Here is an 11,302-nt window from a genome sequence, read left to right on the forward strand (position 1 = left end):
CCTAAGCTGGTAAAAATAAGCTTAGGGGGTTTTTCATGCAGGTCCCCTCATCTGTACCCTAGAGTTCAGAGTGGGGAAGGAACCTTGACAAAAGCATACAGATGATTTGAGAGATCTGAAGTGTCTGCTTTTAAAGAAAGCTCCTTTAAGATCCAAGATTGAAAAAGCAGTCAAGTTACTGCAGAAGAAATACCCCAATGTGACAATTAACAAGGATGAACTGTTTGTTGAAAACAATGAGGAGTCTGGTGGCACCTTTAAGACTAACAGATTTATTCAGGCATAAGCTTTCATGGGTAAAAGACCCCGCTTCTTCAGATGCATTTATCAAAAAGTGGGGTTTTTTACCCACGAAAGCTTATGCCCAAATAAATCTGTTAGGCTTTAAGGTGCCACCGGACTCCTAGTTGTTTTTGTGGATACAGACTAACATGGCTACCCCTCTGATGTTTGATGAAGTGACTCTGTTAAATGAGTTTGTGACAGGGAAACTATGTGAATGCAATGACACAACTACAGTGATCACAGTGTGTGGCAGATGGGGTGAAGTAATCAAGCATCATAGGGAATCCTCAGTACCACATGCAAATATAAAAAAACTGGCAGAACTGATCCTGTGCCTGCCTGGCAGTAATGAATGCTTCAGTTGAAATGGTATTTTGTGTCATGAATGACCTGTGGACCGGAGAAAAATCCAGATACAAGGTTGAAACTGTGAAAGCCATTCTCAAGTTATTGTCAAAACAAACTTCACTTTAACCTGGAGGTTAATCTCTAGGTGGATTCCACTAGCAGAAGCAACAAGTTGTCATGCTGGTTTTCTTGCAACACAGAGATAACACAGCATTCATTGATAAGCCTGTCAAAAATAAATGACATTGACAGTGGTGCAAAGAAAGAGATTCTTTAAATAGGCCATCTGGACAGTGGGTACAGAAAACTGATGTTGTTGAACAATGTTTTTGTATTGTTTGTAACCAGTGTTTGAATGCGCTTCTTTAGTGTGACATCACATCCACACTGACTACATGCATATTTGTTTTGTATTTGTAGTGTATATGTGCAACTGTTAAAATATAAGCTGCTAAATAAATTTGCCTCGCTATGCTCTGCAACTTACATTTTCAGTCTTGGCTTCTTTGCTGTGCTCCCACCTCTGTGTGTCCCTGGATTTGGTTTACAAAATGTGGTGGTCACCTTACCGCATTTTGAAACCTCGGGGTACGCAAGACAAATCAGACTACTGAAAGGGTACAGTCGCCTGGAAAGGCTGAGAGCTACTGCTCTAGGGCTCTCTATCTCTGATTCATTCGATCTGGACGGATTTCTCATTGTTCAGGAAGCAGAGAAGGATTCTTTCTGGATCCCTCTCTGGGGGAGCACAGGGAAGAGCTTTCCTCGGATTCTACCACAAGAGGGCTCCGGCTGTTGCTTGGAGGGGAGGCTGCTCTATGTCTGTCTGCTAAGGATACTGGGGTTGAACTTCCTGGGTCAGACTCTGCTGCTGCCGCCTCCATTGTGAGCCAGGAGCCCGCGCTGAACAGCTGCCGCTGCTCAGCGGGGTCTGTGCGGGGAGAGCCCTTCCCTAGCGCCCCTCGGGGCCCGGACGGGGGGACTTTCTCCGGGGGCTGGAACCAGCCCCTGGGGCAGCCCCGGCCTCTGCCGACACCAGCCCCTGAGCCGGAGCCTGCAGGTGAGGGGAGAGACCCGGGGAAAGGGCTGGGGCCGGGCAGGAAAGTGACTCTGCACCAACGGCCCCTCCTCGCCCTAGCTCTGCTCCCGGGGGGGCGGGGGTCTGCGAGTCCCGGAGCTGCTGCCCTCCCTGACCCCCACCCCCCGGCTCTGCCCCCCTGAGCGCCTGCAGGAGCCGAGCCAGCACCAAGAGAGCGAATGGCCCGGGCCGGCCAGGGACCGAGTCTCCCGGGTAGAGGGGAGTGGAGAGGGGGCAGGAGAGAGAGAACAAAATTTCGGGAGGGATCAATACTCCCATGCAGGGCAAGATTTTCAAAAGTGCTCAGCTGCCAACACCTCCCCGCAGAGAACAATGGAGAATGCCCCCCATGGAGAACAATGGAGAATGCCCCCTCCCGATGGAAAATCGTGGGAGTTGCTGAGGGCCCAGCTCTTGAAAATCTTACAGAGAACCAAAGAAAGGATAAAAAGTCTGAGGCTGTCTTTGCTGCCAACAAAGGGGATGTTTTTACAGCAGGAGATAGCTAACACCCTTTTGTTTTCCTGCTGTAAAATCTTAGTGGAGAAATTACTTGAATTTTTACCATGATGTAGCTGCTCAAGGACAAACCCAGGAGTGGAGAGGGGGGGTATAGTGTTGACCTCCCCATGCGGTAAAAATCTGGCTGCACCCTGTCTCCACTGGCATTTTACCAAGAATTGGCTGTCATTTGTTATCTTGTAAAAAACTAAAACAAAACCCCTCTTCTGGCAGTAGAGACAGCCTACCAAAGGCAGCAGGAGGTGGGGAGGTTCCCAGCTCTCAGACCTGCCTAGATCCCTTTCCTGCAGCATCCCTGGGCAGATTCATTTTCCTGGGAACAGGGCAAGGAGCAGAGAGAGGGAAAGCCAGCTCCTGATAATGCCAAGGAGTATCCCCCAAAGCTGCTCCTTTGATTCTGCTTTTTATGATGATGATTATTGTTCTTTTCAGGCACACAAAAGTGGCCTGGGCGCTTTGCAGAAAGAAGTATATGTATATAGTCCACAGCCAATTCATATATTCTACGGCCGGAAGGGACCATTTTGATCATCTAGGCTGATCTCTTTCAACACACAGGTCAGAGAATTTCATCTAGTGTTTCCTGCATCAAGCCCAATAACTTGTGGCTAAGCTTAGAGCAGGAGAGTGAGACATCTAATCTTAGTTGAAAGACTCCAAGTGATAGAGAATTCACCACATCCATCCAATGAGCTGTTCCAATGGTTAATTATCCTCAGTTTTAAAAGTTTCCACCTTTTCCCCTGAGTTTGTCTAGCTCCAGCTTCTAGCCATTGGATCTTGTTCTGTCTTTATTTGCTAACTGAAAGATTCTTACTCTATCAGAAATGTCTTTGTTTGTAGATACTTAAAGACAGTGATCACATTGCTGCTTAACCTTCTTTTGGATGTGTTAAATAGATTGAGTTTCTGAAGTCAGGTTTTCCAGGCCTCAAATAATTCTTCTCTGAATTCTCCAGGTTCCCAATATCCTTTTAAAAAAGTGTGGATACCAGAATCAGATACAGAATTCCTCTAATGGTTTCACCAGTTTTATACAGACAGTATACCACCTCCCTACTCTATATTCCCCTGCTCATACGTCCAAGGATCATATTGGATCTCTTAGCCACAGCATCACACTGGGAGCTCATGTTTAGCTGGGTTCCACCATGACCCCAAAGTCCTTTTCAGAGTTACTCCTTTCCAGGGTACAGTCCCTCATTCTGTAAGCATGACCTACATTTGTTCTTAGATGTATAACCTTACCTTTGACTGTATTAAAACAAATGTATTTCTGATAAGCTCATCTTACCAAAAGCTCCCATTTGCTCTACAATACTGACCTATCCTTATCATTTTTACTACTCTAATAATTTTTGAGTCATACTTTACCAGCAATGACTTTATAATGACTTCCTTTATCACCCAATTTGTAATCTCCTCAAAAATTATATCAGGTTTGTTTGACAAGATCTGTTTTCCATAAAACCATGTTGATTGGCATTATATTACCATCTTTTAATTTTTTACTCAGTGGGTCCTGTATTCATTCTATTCTGTTACCAACAGGGCTATCATTATCCAAGACAACCCATTTGCCCAATCTTGCAAACATTTTTGTGTGTGAATAATTGCTCATGAGAATAATAACATCAATCCTATAAGTTAATGTTTTTGCCAGCTTAACTGCATGCAGGATTGGGTCCAGTGTTCAGACCTAACACAAATGAGGCCCATGGCAGAAGCAATGGGGGACAGAAGGGACAAGTGGAACTGTAATGAGTTCTGGGGATGACTCAGTAAGGTATGGGTTCATCTTGGTGATTATTATATCAGTTTATTTTTAATTCCTAAAGAAAGGATACAATTTTCAAAAGCACCGTAGGCATTTAGGAGCCTTTCAATGGGAGTTAGGCATCTAACCTGTTTATGCATCCAGTGAACTTTTCAAAAGCGTCTATTGGCATCTTTAGGCTCCCAAATACCTTTGAAAATCTGTCCCTTAGATGCTTTTGAAAGTTGGAGTTAGGCCCTCTGGAAAATCATAGAATCGTAGAAATGTGGGACGGGAGGGACCTTGAGAGGTCATCTAGTCCAGTCCCCTGCACTGAGGCAGGACTAAGTATTATCTCCATCATCCCTGACAGGTATTTGTCTAACCTGTTCTTAAAAACCTCCAGTGATGGAGATTCCTCAACCTCCCTAGGTAATTTGTTTCAGTGCTTAAAGTGTTCCCCTCTGTAAATAGAAGGACTGATTTTCAGGGGTGCTGAGCACCCACTCCTTGTAGCATTATTATTTGTTCTGCGGGAGAGCCTAGAGTCCAGTTCTGTTGTGCTGAGCTTTGTACAAAGACAGTTGCTGTTCCTAAGAGTTTATACAATCTAAAGTACAATTTGCAAATGCAACAAACTGATGGGATGCACAAAGGAACAGTTATGCAATGGTAATCAGTGTGATAAAGAGTGGTCATAGCTCATCGTTACTGAGATGTTTATAGGCATGATGGCAAAGGAGAATATTGGAAGAGGGACAGTGTAGTGGCTTTGCTAGGTCCATGATGTTGTCGTGAATTTAGGGCTCATGAAAGGTGAGGGTTTTTTATTGTGGTAAATTCGAAGATATTCTGTCAACAGGTGTTGATTTTCTGTTCCCCTTCTGAGGTTCCCTTTCCCCCACAGCACAGGGAATGACTCATCTCTGGATTCTTTCTCTATCCCAGCTGTGAGTGACAAGAAGGAGAACAGTCTGAGATGGAGGAACCATACAAGATGTCTCTGACAAGATCCAAAGGCAATGTTTCTGAGAGCCCTGAGCAGGAAAAAACCCCTAGGAGTCCAGGCGAATCAGAAGCTCAGCAGCAAAACACTCCAGAGGAAAGTAAATCTGCTCACAGTGGGCGAGGTGTGAGGAAACGCAAAGGTACCATCGTCCGCCGGAGAACATTCATGGGGGAGAGGCCCAACATCTGCATTGAGTGCGGGAAAAGCTTCCTTCAGAGCTCAGACCTTATTAACCATCGGCGAATCCACACGGGGGAGAAACCCTATAAATGCATTGACTGCGGGAAGAGCTTCAGTGTCAGCTCAAACCTTATCCGACACCAGAGAACCCACACGGGAGAGAAACCCTATAACTGCCCTGACTGTGGGAAAAACTTCACGGACAAGTCGACCCTGACCCAGCACCAGCGCGTCCACACGGGTGAGAAGCCCTATAAATGCATTGACTGTGGGAAGAGCTTCAGCCGCAGCTCCCACCACAAGAGGCATCTGAGGAGTCCTCCAGGGAAGAGGCAGGGTAAATGCACCCACCGGGAAAGCACTACTGTTGGGAAGGTCAAAGAAACCAAAGCGTCAAAGAAGAGAACCTCAACCATCGAGATCCCCAACACGTGCGCTGAATGCTGGCAAAGCTTCAGCCAGAACTCGGACCTGGTCAAACACATGAGGATCCACACAGGAGAGAAACCCTACGAGTGTCCCGACTGTGGAAAAAGATTCAATGTCAGCTCAAACCTGATCAGACACCAGAGGATCCACACGGGAGAGAAGCCCTACACATGCTCTGACTGCGGTAAAAGCTTCACTGACAAATCTACCCTGACCCAGCATCACCGGATCCACACGGGAGAGAAACCCTACATATGCACTTACTGCGGGAAAAGCTTTAGTCACAGCTCCCACCACAAAAGACATGAGAAAATCCACAAGGGAAGGAACTCGGTGTCCTTCCTGCCATTGTGGCCCTACCCCACTCAAACGTTCTAAAGAATGGGGTGCATACTAAAGAGCCAGAAGGCGGATTGGGGTGAAATACACACAGAGAGAAAGTGAGCACCCTGGAGAGTGTGACCTGGAGAGTAGGAACTGCTACATGTCATCAGACCGGCAGTCAAACTACTCCAGTCCCATTTCCAAAAGTTGCTATTAACCACATACCTCAAAGGAAGGTGTGAAACTCCCATAAGGGACAATTTTGCAATAACCTGTCCCTGGGGGGAAAGTGGCTATCTGTTCCCAGGCTGTTAATTGGTTGGCTTATATCCTCAATATAAAGATCCCTTAGAAACCTTTATCTTAGCCATGGTAACTGTTGATGATATTTTTTATCATTCCCATAGATGTGTCTAATTCCCTTTTTTTGGAATCCTACTCTTGTTCTCCATAACATCTTGTGACGGTGAGTTCAACATGCTAGCCATGAATTGTGTAAATAGTATTTCTTGTCAGTTTTAAATTAGTGCTCATTATTTCACTGGGCATCTCCTTTTTCTTGTACTATGAGAGAGGGCTAATGGGGAACCCGATTTACTGGTACTTTCTCTCTGCTGTTTATACACCTAAATCACATGCCCTCTTTTTCATCATCTCACTAGACTAAATAGTTCCAGTCTTTTCATCCCCTTCTCATACAGAAGTCTCTCCTGCCCACTAACAATTGTTGTTCCCTGTCTCTGAACCCCCTCTAATTCTACTATATCCTTTTTGAGATGGGATGACCAGATCTGAATGCAGTATTCCTGATTTGGGTGTCTCATCAATTTATATAGTGGCATTAGAATATTCAGTATTATTTTCTATCCAAATGTTTATCCATACTTTATTTTTGATCCACTATTGCGCATTGTGGAGAGGTTTTCACTAATGTCTAGTATGACTCCGGCATCTCTTTCCTTAGTTGTTGCACTTAATTTAGATCCTAGCTGTGTGTATGAGTAGATGATATTGTCCCTTTTAATGGGCCACATGGTGCCAGCAATTTCCAAGCAAAACTCTCTCTTTGAATAGGGAGATTAAATATATATCTATATTGGTAGAGACTTTCAAAGCAGCCTAAGGAGTTTGGATGCCCAGGGTGTAATTTTCAAAAGCTCCTAAGTGATTTGTAATGGTATTTAGGCATTGTTCTGCTCAGCATTGCAACACTTAAGTCTCATTTTCAAAGTTGACTTAAGCACTTGGGATCCTAATTCCCACTAAAAGTCAAGAAAAGTTGTTCCGCTATATCACTTAAGGCCAGATTTTCAAAGGTATTTAGGTACTTAGAGATGCAGATAGATGTCTAGTGGGATTTTCAAAAATGCCTAAGTGCCTAACTCTCATTGAAATACCTGCTCAAATCAATGGGTGTTAGGCATGTAGGCAATTGTGAAAATCCCTTTAGGTGCCTAAATAATTTTAAAAATCTAGCCCTTAGGCACTTTTGAAAATTTTACCCCCAATTTCCAGAGCTGGGTGTCCAAATCTCTTTAGATGGTTTTGAAAAATCTCAGCTGACCTCTGTCAATCATAAGGTTTTTTCATAGAACCCATCACCATACTATTTAAACACTTCCCAGGAAAATGAAATCTGATTTTAAACTGATGGCATGATCTGGCTCAAAGTGCATTGTGTTGCACTTACCTGCGCTGAATTCCATCTGCTGTCATGTTGTCTAGTTCATCTAACATTGTTAGGTCCCCTCTGAAGTAACTTAGCCTTCTTTATACACAAAGTAATGCAAATTTTGCCACCTCAGTTCTCATATTAAACACTGGCCCTAGGCATGGGCAAAGTTTGGATGGGGCAGAGAGGGTGTTGCCCCCAAAACTGCAAGCCTTGGGCAAGTGTGGAATTTGCCCCCCCAAGCACAGCCCCATTGGCCTGACTGGAGCTGCCCCCCAAATATAAAAGTCAAACTGTGACCAGATGTCCTCATTTTATCAGGACTATCCTGATTATTATGGGCTTTGTCTTATGTAGGATCCTATTTACTCCCTCACTCCCCCATTACCACTCCCTTGTCCTGATTTTTCACATTTGCTATCTGGTCACCCTAACTAGTTCTAATACAGGACTGTGAAGGCACCCCTCTGTTAACCTCTTACCATATTGAAAAACTGATTATTTATCTTTTTTGTTTTCTGCCTCTTAGCCAGTGTCCAATCCATAACAGTACATTTCTCGTTCATCCTGTGACTACTTGGCTGCCTTAAGAGCCTCTGCTGAGGGACTTTGTCAAAAGGTTTTTTTGAAAGTCTAAATAAATTAGATAAATGAGAACCAGTTTGTATATTAGTTTTTGTTAATAAATGATCAAAGAATTCCTCTAGATCAGGGAGACATGATTTTTCCTTTGCAGAAGCTGTGCAGGTTAGTCCCAAACATGGGCTGTTTTATGACTCTCTGTCTCTAGAGTTTGGCCTGAAGTGGACAAGTTGCCCCAACCTGCCATCTCATGCATTTGCAGCCCTGGCAGGTCTTCCTGCATCTCAAATAAAATCTCATGCATGATATGTGTTAGTGGGACTTGTGCATAAAACAGCACTTGGCCTAGGAGAAGGTGCACTTGTGAGCCAGGTGACTACATTCTATGCTCATTTCTGTTGCAGAGTAATATTATTATTTCTGTAGTTCACAACCTGATTGACTAAGCTAGGTCTCTAGCTGGAAATAGATCCAAGATCCCTACAATGCCAGATCCAAGTTTCATATCTTTACCGGTGATGTCTTTCAGAATACATATGCCATATCTATGTACGTGGCTACCCTGTCTCTAACCCCAGTTCTGAACACACTTCTCTGCCAAACCCAGGAGCCCTGATTCTCAACATTCCACTGTTGTATCACAAATAGTTGTATAATCCAATGGCAAAGTGTATGTTGCATCTCTCTCTGTATGGACCACCTCCTAGAGGTTAAAGCGTGGATTCACAAAGGAGCAAGGGTACTTGATCCTCGGTCACCAGGCTACAGAGTCATTCTCTCTCTCTTGCTATGGCCCCATGACTCTTTAATTATTTATACACAGTGGAACAGGAGAAATTGAGGGAGCCCCACACCAGAATATCCCATAGCTCAGTGGTTAGTGCTCTCCTGAGAGGTAAATACTGCGACCCGGAGCTTGGCTAGGCTATGCCTACTGTGAGAAAAGGTGGAGGCAAAACAACACCATGGAAATAACCTTACATTTTAAACTTTATAAAGGCAAAACAATCAAATAGAAAGTAACATCAAATACTCACTTAGGAAAATACTAACCTGTAAATCACCATTCACAATAAAAGAAGTTTTTCAACAACATGCTGTGTGACCCCAGGAGGGAATTAGTTCCTCCTGTCTCTGGCTGCAAAGTCCAGCTTTACCCCAGCTGTCCCACCTTTGCCTCTCTGCAGCGTGTGTTGCTCCTTTGATGACTGCACCTCTTTCTAATGAATGTCAGCTTCTCACCCAGCGATCCACACCTAGGCACCAAAGTATATTCCCTCTGTCAGTGTCCCAGTGGTCAACCTCACCGATCATATGCTCTGTGCCCCTCACCACCAGGCTGCTTGCACACAGGCCTTCAAGGGCCAGCTTTCCCCTTTCCAGCAAATCACATTTTTACCCAACACATCCTCTTTTCGGTGCCTTCTCTGCCTTTTTACTGGTAGATCCTGAGCCTCCTCCCCACTTGAGCTGCCCTCTTCTTGTCTGTCCCTCTCTTCAGGACATCATTTTATGCTGCTGCACCACATGTTAGTGCCAGGGCCATGGTTATTACCTGGGAGACCCTTGTTCAAATTATTTCTCCCCCACAGGCAGAGGGGGTAAGTGAACCTGGGTCTCCCACATCCCGGCTGAGTGCTCTAACCACTGAGTTAAGCTGGATGTCCACATTTTGAATGGTTCCCGGTCTGGTAGGTGGCCTCTGAGCACACCTACCAGACCTGGCCCTACAGGCAAGATAGGGGTTCACCCACCTGTCTTCTCCAGTTCATGGATTGTTCTGGGCCTTAGGTGGAGATACGTGTCTGGATGCCTAGAGGCAGGCAACAGTGTGCATGCTCAGAGGCAGAAACATAGGCACCTAGGGAACTTTTACCCTGAAAACTTAGATGGGGTAAGTTGGGGTGCTTGCAGGCAGTGGAGTGGGGTTTGTGGATCACAGGGGAGCCTAAACTTGGGACGTAGGTGCCTAGCAGCCTGCTTCTGCTACCAATTGCTCTGTTAGCTCAAGAAGAAATCCAGGGTGTGGGTCTGCATGGCCTCAGCCCAAATCCTCCTGAGGGAAAACACAGTCTGTGATCTTGCAGTGACAGAATGTATTATAATGCACCTGCACAAGGGGCAGGGTGAACATAAGAACAGCCAGATTGGGTCAGACCAAAGGCCCATCCAGCCCAGTATCCTGTCTGCCAACAGCGGCCAATGCCAGGTGCCCCAGAGGGAGTGAACCTAACAGGTAATGATCTAGTGATCTCTCTCCTGCCATCCATCTCTACCCGCTGACAAACAGAGGCTAGGGACACCATTCCTTACCCATCCTGGCTAACAGCCATTAATTGACTTAACCTCCATGAATTTATCCAGTTCTCTTTCAAACCTCTCTCATAAGTTTACAGTTACATTATTTATTTAACATTTAGACTGCGATAGAGCCTAGAAGCCGCATCCAGGTCCGATCTCCACTGTGCTGGGTGGGGTACAAACATACAGCTAGTGACAGTCCCTGTCCCAAAGAGCTTAGCACAGGGGTGGTGAACCTGTGGCTCCGGAGCCACATGCGGCTCTTCAGAAGTTAATATGCGGCTCCTTGTACAGGCACCAACTCCGAGGCTGGAGCTACAGGTGCCAGCTTTCCAGTGTGCCTTGGGTTGCTCACTGCTCAAACCCTGGCTCTGCCACAGGCCCTGCCCCCTTCCCACCCCGTCCCCTAAACCTGCCATGCCCTCACTCCCTCTCCTTCCCCCCCCCCGCCCCCCAGCCTCCTGCACGCCACGAAACAGCTGATTGGGAAGTGCAGGGAGGGAGGGGGAGATGCTGATTGGTGGGGCTGCTGGTGGGCAGAAGACACTGGGAGCAGGGGGGAGGAAGCTGATGGGGGCTGCTGACATATTACTGTGGCTCTTTGGCAATGTACATTGGTAAATTCTGGCTCCTCAGACTCAGGTTGGCTACCCTGGCTTAGCATATAACAGGTGGATAAGAGGAACAAAGGGACGGAACTGAGGTAACAAAAATAATGGGCTATACACAATACTTTGCCACTCAGGAGTAGTAATTATAAATATGCAAATTAGCTCATTAAATAATTTGCCTAAAACATCACACATGGATCTGCAC

The 11,302-nt window shown here is 45.6% G+C and overlaps 1 protein-coding gene across 5 annotated transcripts in view; it reads left to right on the forward strand.

Annotated features, from left to right (window-relative positions):
• LOC141998742 (uncharacterized) overlaps positions 1-8,214 on the forward strand; it is an 18,935-nt gene extending 10,721 nt beyond the window's left edge. The window contains exons 1-3 of one of the 5 annotated variants that reach the window (XM_074971742.1): positions 1,532-1,693; positions 2,666-2,791; positions 4,897-8,214. In XM_074971742.1, coding sequence (XP_074827843.1) covers positions 4,969-5,985 — 1,017 coding nt within the window. In that variant the 5' untranslated portion in view covers positions 1,532-1,693; positions 2,666-2,791; positions 4,897-4,968 and the 3' untranslated portion in view covers positions 5,986-8,214. Of the gene's footprint in view, positions 1-1,531; positions 1,694-2,665; positions 2,792-3,979; positions 4,020-4,896 lie in introns of those variants that run through there. The other 4 variants (XM_074971740.1, XM_074971741.1, XM_074971743.1 and 1 more) reach the window with 4 other exon arrangements.
• The last annotated feature ends 3,088 nt before the right edge of the window (positions 8,215-11,302 follow it).

This window comes from Natator depressus, chromosome 14 (assembly GCF_965152275.1).
Source record: "Natator depressus isolate rNatDep1 chromosome 14, rNatDep2.hap1, whole genome shotgun sequence".
In the NCBI taxonomy this organism is placed as follows: domain Eukaryota; kingdom Metazoa; phylum Chordata; order Testudines; family Cheloniidae; genus Natator; species Natator depressus.